The 18,309-nt window shown below is 46.4% G+C and overlaps 1 protein-coding gene across 1 annotated transcript; it reads left to right on the top strand.

The window, feature by feature from the left end:
- Positions 1-393: 393 nt before the first annotated feature.
- On the top strand, positions 394-2,446 carry RASL11A (RAS like family 11 member A). Its single transcript, XM_058045831.1, has 4 exons — positions 394-541; positions 625-681; positions 760-839; positions 1,038-2,446. The coding sequence occupies exons 1-4, from the start codon at positions 421-423 to the stop codon at positions 1,488-1,490; spliced, it is 711 nt and encodes a 236-aa protein (XP_057901814.1). The 5' UTR covers positions 394-420; the 3' UTR covers positions 1,491-2,446.
- Positions 2,447-18,309: the final 15,863 nt, after the last annotated feature.

Here is an 18,309-nt window from a genome sequence, read left to right as displayed (position 1 = left end):
CGGGTGTGCAAACAAAATAGTCTGAGGTAAAATAATAATTTCCTTTCTTTCAAGACTGGAGTCCGTCACTGCTGAGAGGGTGGTGCGTTTGCCCGTTTGCCTCGGGCGGGGGGGATGCCAGCAGGATGCTCGCCCCTGCCGTGGGACGCAGGTTGCACGGCCTGCCCAGGCTGTCCGCCAGACCCCTGGGCTGTGCCCGCCGGGACCACGCCACGCCCTGGGAGTGGGGAGGGTGGGAGAAAGAGGAAGGGGTATAACGCGGGGGGGTAAATCGGGGGAGAGGGCGGTACGGCGGGGGGCGGTGCAGCGGCAGCGGGGCGGCCCCAGGGCGGAGCCGCCGCCGGGGCCTTTAAAAGCCGCCGTGGCCGGCCGAGCCGAGCGAAGCCGTGCGAGCCCTCTCGCCGCCGAGCCGCTTCTCCCATGCGCCTGCCGGGCATGTCCCAGCCCTTCCTGCTGGCGCCCATCGCCGAGTGCCCTCCGGGGCCGCCCGGCGCCCAGCTCCGCCTGGCCGTGCTGGGTGCCCGCGGCGTCGGCAAGAGCGGTGAGTGCGGGGCTGCCCGTCCCCTTCCCCTGCCCGTCCTCTTCCCCCGTCCGTCCCGCCTAACGCGGCGCTCTGTGTTTCAGCCATGATCGTGCGGTTCCTGACCAAGCGCTTCATCGGCGACTACGAGCCCAACACAGGTGAGGCGGGCGGGGCGCGGCGGGCCGGGCGCGGCGGGGCCCCGCGTCCGCCCGCGCTGACGGCGCTCTGCTCCACAGGCAGCCTCTACTCCCGCCTCGTCCATCTGGACGGGGACCACGTTGCCGTGCAGATCCAAGACACGCCGGGGTGCATTCAGGTACGGAGATGTTTTGGATCAGTCGGTTCTCCTCTGCTACCCAAAGGCTCAGCTTTTGAGCCCAAATTTCCTACATGCCCAGACTTGGTCACCTGAGGCAGAGCTCAGGCTTCCCTTTGGACCTGCTTGATGGTGCTGTGCTTGGTCTTTATACTCTCATGACCCAGTGCCGAATCCGTGCTCTCTGTTGTTCTGCAGGTGCAGGAGGACTGCGTGCAGGTGCTGGACTCCCTGTCCCGGTGTGTGAAGTGGGCAGAGGGCTTCCTGCTGGTCTACTCCATCACAGACTACAGCAGCTACCAGTCCATCCAGCCTCTGTACCAGCACATTCGCAAGGTGCACCCCGACGCCAGGACTCCCATCATTATTGTGGGGAACAAAGCAGATCTCCTCCATGCCAGGCAAGTGCAGGCAAAAGAGGGACTACAGCTGGCAGATGAACTGGGCAGCCTGTTCTTGGAAATCTCCACCAGTGAGGACTCCCAAGGTGTCTGTGATGTCTTCCAGTACCTTTGCAAGGAGGTCAGCAAACTACAGCATGCCGGCAGCACGGACAGGAGGCGGTCATCCATCATCCCTCGGCCCAAATCTCCCAACATGCAAGATCTAAAGAGACGTTTCAAACAGGCTTTATCTTCCAAAGTCAAGTAAACCTCCCAATGACATCCTCTGGGACTCAATAGAATTTATTTTTGTAAACTAGTTAATAAAAATCTTTATTTTTGTACTAATGCCAGCAGTGTAGAAGTAAGTATGTCAAAGCTTGCAATCTCCTTGCTGTTCTCTCATTTGACTGGTTGGGTTATTTTTAAATGAAAAAAAAAAGGAAAAAAAGGCTGCACAGCAACTAAATAAAGGTAGTTGGAAAGGGGACTTTTGCCAGGAGGCTTTGATTCCATTTCTTTTTTGGGGAGACTGGGCTTTTCTGTGTTTAGCTATTCATATGATTTTCTCTGGAGGCTTCAATTTCCTGTTTGTAAAATGGGAGGGTTAATGATGTAAATCATTACCTGCCTTTATACAATGCTTGGAAAGCCCTTGGTGGAAAACTTTGTAGGAGATAAAAAAAAAAAGCTCTCTTCATTAAACATGAAAATACAAAAGTGTCTGTAAGAATTCTGGTTATAACAGAACTGTTTTCTCCCTCAAAGCTGCTGTTTTGCTTGCACCTGTAATAGCCTGAATGCTGATAGGCTGTTAGGAATGAGCTCAAATTTCTCATGTGCCTTAGAGATTTGTTCTACAGAATTAAAAATTTGAGCCCCAAGCATTTAACAGGAGGGTTGAGTTTCTCCTACGGATTGCTATGGAACAAAGTGCTGAGCAATCCACAGCAGAGGAGTGTGTGGGTTGGCTGTTGCTTTCTCTGGAGATGTATGATAGGAAGGACTGATGCGTAGGACTTTTTCCTTGCACAAAAAATAGCTACATTTAAAAGGAATCACACCTTTATCTTCCCCGGAGTAATTTTGTAGCTATTGGAAACAGGTCGGGCTTTACTCTTACTTCACATAAACTCTAAACCATACTAGAATGGGTTTTGTTAACTGTTTGCTGGATGTCTGAGCATGGAATGTAGGTTTTGCCCTTTCAGTATGCTTCTGAATTATGTATGTGAGAAATAAAACTACTCCATGCTGAGTGGAAAGTGTGGAAGTGGATTAATCTGTACAGGGGAAACTCGCTGTCCTCACTCAAGTGCAAGGCCAGTAAGGTTTATTTTATAAAATAAAATAGGTAAGTCAAAAGACCACTTCCTTCTTTCCTTGTGTTAGGAAAGGCAGGTAGGTGCCATGCCTTGCAGTTAGTGGGCAGTCCCTGTTGTTTCTGATCCCTGGGCCTTGAAGCTTCCTGGGCCACCTTCACTCTTTATCTGCATCTGAGTCTTCCTGATGGTGCTAATTGAGGGAAGGGGGACTGAGCATGTCAAAGACAATGCTCTGTGCAACTGCCTGGACAAACCAAATACTGCTTAAACATGTTAATACAATACTTAACACATGCTAAATGTTTCTTTACTGTGAGAGTTGCTCTGCCAGGCCCAGGATTCTGGGTTTGAGAGGAGCAGGATGATGGGGTTGGTGAGAATGAGCATGTCCCTGGCAGACTTGAACTCACCACATGGACCATGTGTCCATGGGGAATTTTCAAGAGGAATTGAAAAGTCACTAGTGGGATATTTGTGGAACATGTCACCATCTTGAAACCAGGATAACAAATTGTTTCCAAGAGAAAATACCACTCTGGTAGAGTTTCAGTTGTTTTTTTTAACCTGCAGCTTTTGGAAATTATTTCTTACTCATGTATACAGTACAGAGTTTCACCAAGCAAGTTGCTAAAGATATTCAGTACACACATGGTACAAAATATGCTAAAGGGGCAGGTAATGTTATTGGACAAGTCTGCATCTTACCATGGTCTTCAATGGCCAGGTGAAAAATCCCACTAGGCACGGACTTAGGTGCCTCCCACTGCCCCCGGCAAAGCAGGGGCTTGGGTCCTCACTCTGGTACAGGAGAAGAGTTTGTGCAGGAGCCAGTGGGCACTCAAGGGGCAGGGATGGGCAGGAGCAGGGGGATAAATTTTCCTCATCTCTCTCTCTCTCTCTCATGGGAAAAAGCTAGAGGTGGCTCTTGCTACATAGGCACCCATCCTCAGGTCAAGGGTGCAAAATCCCCTGTCTCCATCCCATGATTCTCATGCTGCTGGGCTGCTTCAGCCACATGTGTGGAGTAGGATGATCCCCTCAGGGATGTATGGGGAATCTGGATGATTAGGGTGTGTCGGTGGCAGGAAGGGATGGCTGGTCTGATATGCCTCCAACTTAAGGCAGCAGCTGCTTTGGCCCATGCTGGGTAACAGTTTTGGGTAGAGGTACATAAATTAGGCATTTATGCTGTTTGTCTGAACTTCCCCTGGCTGGCACAGATCTACTCTCACCCAGAAGTTTTCAACCCTGAGCTGGCAAGCAAAGCACAGGAAGAACCTGCTGGCTCCCAGCACATTTTAGCCCAGCATTTTCTTCAGTCCTGTAAAGCTGTAGCAAAGTCCTGAGCAAAGAAGGCCCACCAGGGCAGGGAGGGCAAAGCATCTCACAGGTACTAGCAGAGCAGCTCCAAAGCCTTGTTTCTCCCGGGCCATGTCCACTTATGCCTTTCCTACTGAATACTTGCCATCCCCAGTCTCTAAGCCCTTCACAGAGGGGGCAGGGTGGCTTCAGGAGGGTAAGTGGTGCATAGCCTGGCCTTTTCTCCTTCATCAGAGGAAAATATGCATCTGCCTCTTTCCTCCCACCACCTCCGCTATGAAACAGAATCACAGCAATTTTCCCTGACAAGATGGATGAGTGGGTTTTCAGAAGCAGGGATGTGTGCAGCATCACACACTATTATGGCTGCTACTACATCAGCATCTCCCCCCTGTTGGACTATTTTGTCTACTTATCTCCAAGCTCTGAAATCATCTGGTAATGCTTTAGGGCTTCATGAATTTTAAAATAGCAGCTGCCATCAACCTGTTCCGTGCACTTCAACTCAGGAGCTGCACATCCCTAGACAGAGATAGGGGTGTTTTCTTCAAAAAGCTTTATGGATGTCCCCTTCATTTTCTCCCCCCTCGAGCACCTCGACCCAGGCTGCTTCCTCACTGTCTCTTGATGGGGGCTTGCCTCTCAGCACGGGAAATGGTCAATGCTGCAGGTTCGTGCTGTTTTCTGTGGTTTGCTTGTAGGAAGAATTGTGAACAAGGCAGGCTGCGAACAAGGACTGTGTTCACACCATGGGCAAGAGTTGGGTTCGAGGTTCAGACAGCGAGCAAAAGTGATAGAGATATGGATGGATGGATGGATGGATGGATGGATGGATGGATGGATGGATGGATGGATGACTGGACACAAATCTGCATGCCATGCATGGATCTCCTGTAAAATGATTTTATTCCTGTGGGACTTCATTAGCTTTTGCTGAATGGAAGGTCTGAATAGATTCCGAATGAAGTCCTTTAGGCAAAGGTGACCTTTTATGGCAGCTGCACTTGGCACATGACCACTGGTGATTCACATCAGCAGGGCAGCAGGATCTCTTCAGTTTCTCCTGAAGCGAGGATCCGAAGTCTGTTGTCCTTCTAGGAGCAATATCTTTGAGGGTGATGCCATTGCTGGGTCACTGCACTAAACTGTAGGCAACACTCCAAAGAGTTGTGTCCCTGAGGTACCTTCAGTGACATCCCTGAAAACCTTGTTATGAGTAGAGCTCACAAAACAGCAGCTCAGATTGCATCTGGGGTAATTAATGACAATTCAGATTTCCCTATTGGTTCTCAGGCTTGCTCTTCCTCCACTCTCCTCATTTTGCCTATCTAAAAAGAGGGAGAAAGCAAAGTCTTTTTATTGAAAATGGTTTTGAGGGAATTGGTTCATGAAATTTTCTTACTACATTCAATGCTTGATGCTTTTGACTGAAAAAACAATAAATGTATATTGTGACTTGTTATGCCAGTGTATACTGTGGACCATAATAAGCTATATACTATCTTCCCACACTAGCAAAAGAAAAATTAAGATATAGAGATTGAGCTTTCATTTCAGTGCCCTGTGATACTTGATTTACAACTGAAAAGCTACATAGTGAATTTTGCATAATGACTACAGAGCTTCATAGATATCATAGCTGCTGTTTTGAAAAATGTGCTTGGTTGTTTGCTTATCACGTTTTTCCTTTGTGACAGAAAACAACAATCTCTTGGAGCAATCCTCACCAGGGACCCTCATGGTGTGAGCTGCTGTGTACAAGTGGCTTCAGCCCCATGCTCTGCCCTTTGGGCTTTGCTGGGCAAGTGTTTGGGCAGAGGCACCCATGTACCCAAGCTTGTGGGGGTCATGGTTCAGCAACTCTATTTTGCTCTTGACCTGTGCACAATATTTCCATTAAAATGTGTCTGTCCGGGAAATTGCGCAAGCTTATTTGTCAGCCTGCATTACTGGGAAGCAGTAATTAATTCTTAAAGCTGGAATATTTCTCTTCTAAGGTATTTGGCTCTTTCTGCCTTACTAAAAACATCCTCTTCTCAGGTTTCAAATGGCCCTTGTAAACATTTCCTAGTAATTTTATCCCTTGGGGTGGTTAAGCCAATATCAACAAATGTTGTTTCTGGGAGCAGCTCAGAGCAGAGGGGACTACACTCTCCCCCAGCTGAGCAGTGAGGTGAATTACAGACTCCTGTCCTGCAGCTGGTACTTCCTTCCACTCCTGCAAACAAATCCCCGAGCCAGAAAAGTAATGTGCCTGTTGTTTGGGGCTCAGAGCCTGAACCCTTCCACGAGCCTTGAAGAGCTTGATGATTTGATCTGAACCACGCTCAGCAAGCAGACCTCCCTATGCCACCATTTCTTTTTGGTATTAGAAGTCCAAACGTCTCTTTTAACCCTGGAAGACAGATCTGGCAGAAGCCTGAGGTGTGCAGAGAACATGAAGAAACCATAGCGACAGCAGCGTGGTACTGGCAGCCCCTCAGGATCTGAAGCAGATAAGGAGGTGTTGCCTTCCTGTAAGAAAACAGCAGGCAATAAATATGGATGCAATTAGGCTGATTTGGTTGAAAATTCATTGGTGGCACTCAGATGCTGAGAAAGAAAAGGACTGGCTGTCACCTCAGTGTGCCCAGGGCCAGTGGGAGGGCAGCTGCCCCCAGCCCCCAAGGGGTTCCTGCCCATGGCTGGGGAGCCTGCCCTCAGCTCAACTGAGACTTCTCAGCAGCTTCTGAGTAAAGCAAGCACCACAGCCCATGAGATACATCACTTTGCTCCTCCATGGGTGGGAAACCACCCTGCATTGTGGGGGCACCTTGGTCTGTGCTCCCCAGCAATGAGGAGATAAGGCCACAGTCCAGACTTCACCATCTCTTCACCATCTCTGAGCCTCTGGACTGAGCTGGCAAAGAGCTGGCCTGGGCTTTAGACATAAGTAGCCACTCCATCAGTACAGACAGGAGGAGCACTTGAGGATTTATATCAAAATTATGATGCTTTTTACCCTTTCTCTTATGCCTCATGTCTCAGACAGCATGTAGAGGCTAAAGCAGAGAGCTCTGCTTGGGTTTATTGCATTCAAGGTGCCCAGTATCCCACTCAAGTAGCAATGTCCCTGCAGATTAAAGGTACTTAAACACAGCATTAGTTAGGAGGGAATTTTTACATCTGCCCAAGTGCTGCTCACATATGGCCAATTAAAAAGCCTCCTAATGGGCTGGTTTGTGGCTGTTGCACAACAAGGCTTTGGCTGTTATTACAATGTGCAGATGAGCTACAGCACCTGCTCCGTGCTAGGGGCTCCCTGTCCCTCAGCTACACAGCAGGGGGAAAGATGCTGTATTATTTCAAGGAAGGCCTTGGGAAAGCACTGGTGCTTCTGCAGTGGGCTCAGTCAGGTGCAGGTGGCCTCCATTTCCTTCAAACAGGTACCACTAAGTGATTTGCTATTAAAAAATGTTCATAAAATGTCATATCTGGATGCTCATGTTTTTTCAGCACATAGCAAATGGATGCAGATGGAGTGTGACTTCTGGTGACCCTTCAGGATTTAAACAGGAAGATGCAAACATAAGTGTTAGCCTGAGTCTCATGATCCTCTCTCACGCCAATGATCCTGCTGTAGAAGAGCCTGTCTAGAATTAGGGGTTATAGGCAGGAGGCAGAGGTCTGTGCTAATTCAAGCTCTTACCTTGAAGATAAAATATGCATCTGGTTGTTGAGGTGACTCCTAATTTTAGCTCTGGTGTTGAATAATGGAATAGCATTAATAGCCTGATGTAAATCTGTCCATATTCCTTATGCAAAATTACCATCTCGCTAGTGAAACAGACTCCTTTGATTTTGCCTGGATGCTGGAGAACAGTGCACAATAAATATGCATTCAATTAGCTTAATGTGAGTGAGCAAAGATGTATTGCCTAATATAGCTGCAATTCCAAGAACTGATGCATCAAATGCAATGAATTGTTTTCCTGGGCTTTTGATTGTTTCAGGGATTTCTGATCAAGCTTGCTTAGAAGGCATTATAATCTGTTTGCCTGTATTAATGAGATCTTCAAACATGAAGCTGGTAAAATAAAAGAAAGACATTAAGCAGAACTGAGTTATTTTAACCAAGGCAGTGAGCTGTGTTGCTGGCTGCGTTGTCCTCTTGCATAGTGAAGGAAAAACAGAGGAGGAAACTGGGAATTTCAGGGGTCTACTCTCATGTGGACAGAGCAGAGGACAGGTAAGGAGATGTCAGTTCTGCTTCCAGCCACACCACCCAGGCACGTGCCCGTGTGTTGTATGATGGGAACCGGTAATTATAAAAGCTTCTTGCTTACCTGGAGGCAACACCATGGGCTCCTCCCACTGCTTGTGCCCTTCCTGATCTTCAGCATCCTCCCAGCAGGGAGCTGAGCTGGCAAACATGACTTACACACTGGGGAAGTTCCCCCTGGCAACTGCCTGAAAGTCTCCACAGTTGTGCCTATGCTTCCACATCAAAGAGAGCTGGAGACTCAGTCCCAGTCCCAACATCTAGTGAACTGGTCCATACCCACTCTGCTTAAAGCTGATTGCTCCTAGATTAGGAAGGACTACATGAAATAGTATTCAGTCCTGGGACTCTTCTGGGCCCTCTGGGATACTCAAGTAATATTAAAAAATGATGAAAATATTTTTTAAATTATATTTTTTTCCTTTTTTTTCTTTCCCTCTGCAGTTCAAAATACTCCAAATTATTTGAGAGCTGTATTTGAGCCCATAAGAGTGGTACTTTTAGCATGCAAAACAGCTTTGTGTTTTCTTGCATGAGGCTCGCAGAGGCATTTTAGAGTGCAGTGCCCAAGAGGGTCCTGATAAAGGCTGTGTGGCAAGACCTAACACCACCCCATCCATGCTGTCCTTTGGGAGACAGCTTGTGGGAATGAGCTGTTCCCAGGGCTGTGCTTGAACTGGCTGGGGCCAACCACACAAGAGACAGGCAGTGTCAGTGGGAGTAGGTGGGCAGAATTCCACCACAGGAGTCCACTCAGTGACCCTCCTTCAGGCCCCTGAAGAGACAAACCTGTTCACCTCAGTGAAGATCAGGATTTTTTTCTACAGCTTGCCACTAATGTAGAGAGGTTTGGTTCCATTATCTTTGTCATTCCCCTTCATGCAGATTCAGACTGGTTTTAGACCTCTCCTAAGCCACCTCTTTGCCAGACTACCCAAATCCATGTCCCTCAGCATCTCTCTGTGGCTCCTGTGCTCTAGGCCACTGACCATCCTGTGGAGTTTCTCCAGTTCCTCAATGAACTACTGAACTGTTGTCCCTAAATGAGACAACACTTCTGGGGCAGATTTCCTAGCAGTGAGTAAAAAGGGAGCAATAACTACCCTTCAATTGTGCTGAAGTCTTACAGCAAAGTTCAGGTCCTTTCCTGCATGGCTGTTGTGTAGGCAGAAGGAAGCTGTCCTACACCAAAGCAAAGGGTTTGCACTGCTCTCCATGGGATTAAACTCCATGGGATTTCTATTGTTACACGTCCCAAGTTTCTCAAAGTCCCTCTGGACTGCCGCTGCCAGCTCAGCCAAATGGAGATGGCTGTCATTACTTCTAATCTATTACCATCTGTATATGTGCTGAAAGTGCCCTCTGTGTCATCAGACTGGTGACTGATGAAAATGTTGAACAATATCAACTCCTGTGTCATTCCCTGGGGTCCTCTGTTCATTACTGGCTGCCAGATGGCCCATCACAACATTGATTATTATTCTTTGACCTAATGGTCCAGCTAATTTTTGGTCCAGCTAATTTTCAATCCATCTAACAATTTGTTCATCCAATTCCTGTTTGCTCAGGTTTTGCATGAAAATGCTGCAGGAGGATTTCCAGCTGTCAGAGCTGTTTCTGATCACTGGGAGTTTCTGATAATGGACAGCAGCCATGAGGTCATATCAGCACCCTCAGGTGAATCCCACCTGCTCACCTGACTCCCAGTCTTACCTGAATCCCAATACTTACAGCTTCTCAAGGCAGACCTTCATCTGTTCCTCCCCTTATTGGTTGTTCCCCTTATTGTAAACCATGCTGGATATGCAAGGTGTGGGAGTAAGACTTGCCAATGAAATGTATGCAAAAAAAAAAGTGTTAAATGCTTTAGTCTTTTTGCTTCTCATCTTGTCAGTGGCTTGGCTCACACATTTGTTGATGGACTCACAACTTCTCCACATTTGCTTTTGCTGCTAAGACACGTGTAGCATCCATCCTTCACGTTTCTTCTTGTGCCATAGAGTCTAAGCTCCAGCCAAGCTTTTTCCTTTCTGGTTTCATTCCAGAGTGAATGATCAATGCTTACTGGCTCCTTTCAGTTCCCTGCCCATGCTTCCAGTTGTTGTTATCTCTTATTTTAGAACACTAGCTCTGTGACCCCTGGAGCAATGGTGGGCTTGCACCTTATGTAAATGCTTTATCTTGTAGTGTTTCTGCTCTTTTTTTTAAAGTGGTTCTCAAAATGGCAGTTGCTCCCCAGTATGTCCTGATGGAAAACAAATCAGATAATATTTTTTCTAAAGAAGTTTAACAAATATATTTAACATGTCAGTTAATTGAGAAGATGCTTGTTCAGACAAAATGCTGCACAAGGGGACTGTTTGCTCCTAAGCTGTCATTTCCATACTCCCTGGGCCACTGTTATTCTTCTGTGATCTCCCAGGCCTTCAGCTGGATTTAGGGCGTCAGGTCACAAGCACTCCCCCGTGGCATCCCACATCCAGACTGCAATCCCCCATTTGCACGTTGGGTCCATGGCACCAGCTCAGATCCCACCTAACTTCTGAGGAGCACAGGCTTAGTGCTGAGGAGCCCTCCTGCCTCCAGGCATTTTGACAGTTCAGCTCTGTCTCCATGGGGCTTGTCTTGTCTCCTTCCTGTCAGCTGTAGAGAAGACAGCAAATAATGGATATAAGCTGCTGCACAGGGATTTAGGCCAGAAATTTGAACATAATTTTTAAGAGTCTGGAAAATGAGCACATCAATCCCATAAAATCTCACCCTTCAGAATTTTTAAGAAGAAAGAGGAGGGCAGTGGGGTTAGGTACTCCTGCCCTAGGTCTGGAAATGCTGGATGAATTCCTAAGCCCTGCTCAGCCCCAGTTTTTGGTCACATTTGGCTCTTCAATGTACCATCTTGCTTTGTTCAGCTGTGAGTCTCTGCCCATTTAATCTCCTTTCTCCACCTGACCAGGCCCTCAAGGGCTCTCTCTGACCCTCCCATTTTCTGGCCTAGAAAAATGCATTTCATTCCTTCACTAGCAGGAGCTCCATCTCTTCATGGTTTGGAAAGCAGTGGAGCCGTGCTAGTGGGTGCCTGTGATCACACAACTCCTTGGGGAAAGGGGCTGCTATCCTCCCCCGGAGAACAGGGCTGAGGGCTGCCCACCTTCCTGGAGGACCCAGGGAAATGCAGGGAATGTGGAGGGCTGCTGATCCTGAAAGGGAGCTGGAAATGTAAACCAGAACAAGTCTCCCTGCTGCATGGCTCCCTGCCACCAGCACTGGGAATACTGCTGGGTGAGATGGAACTGGAAAGGTCCCTTGGTCTGTTGGAGCAGTTCCCATCCAGCAGGGAGCCCATGCTCTCAAGCATGACCTTCAGCAGTGGCTTGAACATTGCCAGGGAGCATTTTAGATTACTTAATTTAGAGAGTCACTCAGCACATACCAACAGAAATCTGCTATAATTGTCATGCTTTCCACTCTCAGCAGTAACTCCCTTTTGTCCTCCCCCTGTCAAAAAGCAACACAGCTGTGCCCTGTGGCCCTGTGGCACTTTTGGTCAGGGCACTTTCTCCATCTCCAGCTCAGCAGCATGCCATGGAAAGGTTGCACCACCTCATCAGTCACTATCTAGTGTGGAATGCAGGGCTCAGTGCTCACTGGAGAGGAAAGCCCTGGTGCTCAGGGGGCAGCTTTGCTCCCCAGGGGAGGCTCCAAGGGCTCCCACCCCTGCAAGGACAGGAGCTGCTCCTGCCTGTGCTGCCCACCCTTGTCTTCACCAAAAACTTCAGTCAAACCTGGGCTGAAGCTCTTCACTTCAGCACGTGCATTTCCACAAAAAAAAAAAAACCAAAACAGTGACATCTAATCACATCCACTCTTCCCCAGCCCTCCTTCAGGTCAGGTTCACCCCACAGGAGCCACAGTTAAGGACATTCACAGACATCCCAAGTCACAAATCTCTGCTCCAGTTAGCTAAAACAAGATGTTACAAAAGCAAAACCACCCTCAATCTTCTGCATTACATAATGAAATCAGCCTATTCCTTGATGAGCTTGTGCAATGTGCAAGTTTCAGAGCTCTCCAAAAGTGGTTTATAAAAATTTTAACCCATGGATGTTCACTGCTCTGTTTTAGTTCCCAGTGGACACTCAGAATTTGCTGCAAAACTGCAAGCAAGGTGGGATGTAGTTCTGGGGTGGTGTTTTGCACACTGCAAAGGGTGAAAATAAGGAAGATGATGTCTGTTTTGGGGGGCAAGTATTGTACATATAACAGAGTGCATTCAAGCAGTACAGCACAGCGGCTGTATTAGTTTATATTATTTAAACAACATTTAAAATGGGGAAACCTCAGAAAGACTCTTGAAGCTGTAATAGTTTATATTATTTAAACAACATTTAAAATGGGGAAGCCTCAGAAAGACTCTTGATGACTCTTGACCAATTTTAGTCCTAAGATGCACTTTGTGGTATCAAAGGCCATAATGAAAGATTTCCCAAAGCAAATGGGAACTTGGAAGACTTTTATATCTTATATTTTTTTCTATTTCTTATGTTCCTTTTCTTCTCCTGGAAAACTCTATATAGTCTATCCACAAGCAGCTAGTTTGAGAGATTTTATTACTAACAACTACAGACAGCTTCTCCTGTCTGAAAAATAAAGATAGATTCATGTAGTCTTTGCTGCTGCTCTCAAGAAAATGTCACTTTCCTCACCAGAAAGCAAAGGCAGGCTAGATTTTCTTACCAATTTTTCTAAATTATTTCTAATGTTATAAATACTTGCTTTCACAGCACAAGTCCTGTGGTGTGACTTTTACTTTAAAACCCTTGTCTCCTGGAGACAAATCTCTCCTGTCATTCAATGCAAATTTCTGACCTTCACACACTAAAAGAAAAGTGATGGGCTATGATCTAATGTGACCCAAAGGTTCAGAAAATTAGAGAACATCCTGAGCTCCAATGCTTATCTTTTAAATTGTATGATTTTTAAATCAATCTACTAATGTGGAGACAGAATTAGGAAAGATAAAGGGTGGTTTGTGGTGATTTTTCTCCCTTCTCCAGCTTTTCTGTACTTTAGGAAAATGATGATGCAATCCATTGGAGTGAGGAAAGTTGTGTCAGCCAAAATCAGAGTCATTGAAACCTGGGAGCAGCAGCTCTTGAGAGTTCCAGACAGGGGTTGGTGTGCTTTGGGAAAGGAAATGCTGGTTACTGTACATCATCTGCTTGCTCTGCTGTTGCCCTCTTCCTCCAGAATTGAGGAAATTTGGTTGATTCATCCCTTACATTTGCTGGAAATGTTGCTCACTGGGGACTTTGACAACTTTGTTTAATCTCCCTGGGGCTGTGCTTGAAGGCTTGAGCAAGTTGCTACTATCAACAGCTCTAATTTGAACCAGGCCCTTGTTACTGTCCATCAGCGTGGGGCAGAGGGCTGTGCTCAGCTGGCAGAGCCAAAGCACACAGCCGAGGGAGGAAGAGTGCAGGAAGCAGAAGCCTTCTGCACAAGCCTTAGCTGGGGGCTGCTGCCTGGGGCAGACCCCACCAAGGAGGAGCTACTGACACAGCTTAGCCCTGACTCAGTGAAATCAGCCTCTAGAGAGGGTGGGATGTGGGCATTAGTCCCGTTTCCTGAAATGAGCTCATCAAGTGCTTATAGGCATCAGTGATATGTGAACAACCATGGGAGGCTCTTACTCCAGGCCTGGGAGGATCCATCTCCACCAGAAATTTATAATGCTCAGAAAAGTCTTCCTGAGTCTTATTCCCCTCTGTGCACGGGTAAACGCTGAGCCCAGGAACCTCAGCACACCTGAGCAAGAGCTTCTGCTCTGCAGGGAATACCTTTGGCTGTGTGGTGGCCCAGTGTGGGGATTGTGCTGTCTGTCCCCAACCTCACAGAGACCAGCATGAGGCAGCTCAAGCTGAGCACAAAAGAAAGAGCACAAAATGAAAGTTACAGGGTCTTTTGTAAGTACTGTTTTTTCCTGTTTTCCAGTGTATAATAAATATGTAGTCTCATTTTGTTAGCATGTACTGGTTTTGTGTGCACAATGTGGTGTTAAACCTCTGCTGAGTTCTGTGTATGTAACATTTTCTGCTGAGCTCCTGATCAAGCAGAGGCCTGCTGGGACAATCCCTGGTCCTCTGTGGTGGGGTGCAGAACCACACAGCCTGTACTCCCTGCCCATCCCTGTCCCCATCCCTGTCCCTGCACCCCTTGCTTGGATGCTGCCTCTCCTTCCTGCCCTTGTTTTTGCCAAGAGACAGGACATCACCTCTCCAGCCCAGGCACAGCAGGGTACCCTGTCCTCCCAACATTCCCAAATGTGAGCTATTGGGGTGGTGGTGGTGGTTTTTGCTGCATAGTTGGTACGGAAGTTTTTCCCCTGCAGAAGGAGACGAATGGAGGAGCTGGTGGGTTAGCATGTAATTGGATTTGTCTCTGCTGCAGTGGCATGAATGGGTGATGGATGGTCCAGCCAGATGGAAAGGAGGTGCTGTCATCCCCTGCTACACAGACCTCTCTTGCTCTTTCAGAGGGAAGGGGTCTCACCAGGGCATCCTACAGGAGCCTTCTGGAAGACAGAAGCGTTTTGTATGCATCTACAGGGACATCCTCCTCACCTGCCCATCTAGGACACCAAGGCTTGGAAAGGACCAGGTTCACTCTTCTCCACATACTTCCCAGTACAGTCTTGAGTGCTGGCCAAGACTTATTTCTTCCTTCAGAAACCCCATTTGTGTTAGACAATCTCAAACACCAAGTTTCAAACTCCTGTGTGCTTGACCTGTTCCTCAGAGCACCTCCGATATGCCCGGGTTCCTGCAGTTTGCTCTCCAGAAATTTCTGCTGGTCAGATGAGGAGAGAATCTAATTTTCTGGTTTAACTTCTCTCAGATTACTCTGAAGACACCAGTCAAGCTGGAGCTGGCTTGTGGCTTTTAAGAAAAGTGCCAGATGTTTGCTGTAGTGTGGCTGGTGATGCTTGGCTGAGGCAGAGAAGATGGGAGAGAGAATGAGATAAACCAGAGCAAAATTTCGTGGGCTATTTTGCTTTGTTATAGAGCCAAACACTGAATACCCTCCAGCTTCATTTCCTGGCTTACCTGCTCCCCGCAAACGGCCTGCAAGGACATCATGTTTGATGAGTGGCATTACAAGAAGCCTTTTCAGTTCTCAAGCCCCCCTTTTTTATCCTCTGCTCCCAAGAGTTATGATGATGTGACCACAGATGTAAGTGTTCGTCGGTTCCTGGCATTCTCCACCCCATGTGGTCTGTTCTTACACAAGAGTCGGGGAAGATGCTTGACAAAACAATTTTCAACTTAAAGTAATGAAACAGTCTTGATGACATCAGTTACTGAGCAGCTGCAGATAAAGAGCTTGGGTTTTTTTTTCCCCCCGCAAAAATGGAGTTACACATTCTTCCTATCAGACCCAAATAAACTCAATGCCAACACTAACCTCATTACTGGGGGAAATGAGGGTTCTTGGGCTACAGAATCAGCACCAGAATGGCTGTGCCTGGTTCTGCATCCTGCCTGCTTGGCAGTGTCAGCCGTAACCCAGCTGGTGTGCTGATACACCTCCATGCTGCTGGAGGATTTGGCTTCTTTCCTTCCTCAGAAGAAGTGCTAGCAACTGGTTGAGCTGGGCTGTTGAATCTGCTTCTGTTTGCAAAGCAAAACTCTCAAACTTCCACACAACCCATAGGAAGAATATACAAATACTATGAAATATATAAATCAGAGGAATGGGCCAAGACGTGCCTTGAAAGTACTTTTCACAGCTTTTACCTGTTGAAATCCTGATGCTCCTAAGCAGATGCTTTGACTTTCCAATATCCAGGCAGCTTTGGTATTTGAGCTGCTAAAATCAGAACCAAGAGCTTTCTGAAATGGTAATGAATTGCCTTGTTTGCCCTGGATTGCTCAGCGTTCCCACTGCTTTATTGAGCAGTCTGCCGGTGAGCTGTGGTGCCAAACCTTTCTGGGTGCCATGCCTTTAGCTCCCAAGACCCCGATACACTTTGCAGAGAGATGCTCTGGTGGTGTTGCATCATTCCTGAAAATTGTAGGTTTTTCTGTAGTAAGAACAGAATTATATCTCAGGGCATGAAACTTTACTGCTTCTAAAGGGGGTTTGAGAGGTAAGGCATTATTTTACTGGTTGTGGTATCTGATTTTCCTAAAGCAGGGAAGTTGTACTGGAAGTAAGAGCCACTGTGAAGGTCTAGGTGCTAAAATGAAGGTTTTATTGCAAATATGTCTTCTGTAAAGATTTATTTTTCTATAAACATAGAAATATTTTGGTTTGTGCTTAGTGTGCTGGCTCATTTTTTTATTATTTTCAGTTTATTCCTCCATACAGTTTCATAGCTATGCCTTGTCTTCTTGCAGGCATTGGCTAACTGCATCATGAGGTTTTCTATTGTGTAGAAGTGAACTGAAAACCAGGGTTTGACACAAGGAAAATGACAAAGCATGGATACAGAAGTAAATTTCTTTAATTTCTTTTGTTAGGAGTGAAAACTGCCTTTATTTTTCAGGAACAGCAAAGTGGTAGTGTTTCTTTTATGACAGTACTACTAATAAAATTTCACTGATTATATTCAAGAATGAGATTCGAGGAAAAAACCATTTTAGTAAAAACTTGTTTTTATGCTACTGCTTATTTAACAAAAGCTTGCTGAGTCACATGCTCCGAAGGGTACTTGAGGGGGAGAGGGATTACATATTCCACACCAAGATGACAGAAAATGCTTTAAATTTTTAGCTTGGGGTTTTTGAGAACAACTAAATCTTCATTGATTTTTCTAGAGTTCAAAGCTGAACACACGTAACTGGAAAGAACAGCCCCAGGGAGAACAGAAAAAAGAAATTCATGACACTTTGCATTGATTTAGCCATTATGTCCCACTGGAAAACGGGATATAGCTGGAAGAGCCATTACACATCATTGTCTCCAAAGATGGCCTTGATATTTGCAAGTACTTACACACAATAACAGCTTTAAGTACAGTAACAAGTGGCCGAGCTTTGCCCTTCCCTCTTTATCTTTTAAGTCACAAAATTGCACACAGTGGTTCTGAGTCATCCAAAGGAGCCTGAAGAGGTAGGCAAAGCATCACTATGTTCTTGTTTGTAGGTACTAAAAGAATGGAGAGGAAAAAAACCATAAGCAGTCATGAAGAAGGAGGAGGAAGGCTTTTCCATGCAGAAGAGATGTTCCTCTGGGTCTTACTGCCTTTTGGGAGGTGAACTTTCCAAAATCCTTTAAACTCCCAGTTTCTGGGGAACACGTGTTGCCTCAACATCAAGGAAGAAGACTTTGAATTAGGCTTTACCATTTCCAGTTTCACATTTTGGGCAGTGAAGCACAACCAAATCAACCAGCTGTTGAATATCTCTGAAAGAATTGTTATATTACTATATATTAAGATCCAATCAGGGATTTTAGAGAAGTTGCCACCATCAAATTCTCATGTCACTTTTTGTTCCCAATTGTTATAAATGATCAAATTGGTAGCCAAATTTATTAAAAAATTTTAACAAGATTTATTAGATCATTAACAAAATAGAATTTTGAGAATAAACAAACCACCACAGCCTTGGGCAGCATCGAACCTGGGTTTTGGCGCTGGGTGAACCAGGATCCAACTGACAAAGTGACAGCATTTCCCCACTGGTTCACCCCGAGTTCTTCAAGCACCTACCTTATATACAGTTTATTCTGCCTGAGGCAGGGATCACTGAACGGTTCTTTGTGTCTCTTCACATGTAGAACTGGGGCCATACATGTGTAGAAACAGACAAAGGTAGGTCCAGGGGTCCAGACAAATGTCTGAGCATCTAGGCAGAGTCTGTATTCATATGTAGCAGAGTGACTGCCAGTTCTTGAGCATGGTAGATGTAATCATCTCAGGTGCAGGTCTTGTGAGTAGCTTAGACATTCCAGCAACCATGGCCCAGGAAGTTTTAGATGCAATCTTCCCAGGTGCAGATGCCAGGGAAGTCAGCAATCACGGCCCAGGATGGTCCCATTCATACATTAAGAGACTCGATAGTATCTCAACATTGTCTGGGAACTAGTTGAATGGAAATAAGACTGCTCCCAGCCAAAGTGGTCAAAGACATAACTTTGGACTTTTACAATATTTTATACATATATAGCATGAATTATCT

This window comes from Melospiza georgiana, chromosome 2, assembly GCF_028018845.1.
Source record: "Melospiza georgiana isolate bMelGeo1 chromosome 2, bMelGeo1.pri, whole genome shotgun sequence".
NCBI lineage: Eukaryota > Metazoa > Chordata > Aves > Passeriformes > Passerellidae > Melospiza > Melospiza georgiana.
This window is presented reverse-complemented; position numbering and strand designations above follow the sequence as displayed.

Coding starts and splice junctions, on each gene's coding strand:
- RASL11A (XM_058045831.1), top strand. CDS start 421: ATGCGCCTGCCGGGCATGTCCCAGCCCTTCCTGCTGGCGCCCATCGCC. Junction 682..759: donor CGACTACGAGCCCAACACAG/GTGAGGCGGGCG, acceptor TCTGCTCCACAG/GCAGCCTCTACTCCCGCCTC. Junction 840..1,037: donor ACACGCCGGGGTGCATTCAG/GTACGGAGATGT, acceptor GTTGTTCTGCAG/GTGCAGGAGGACTGCGTGCA.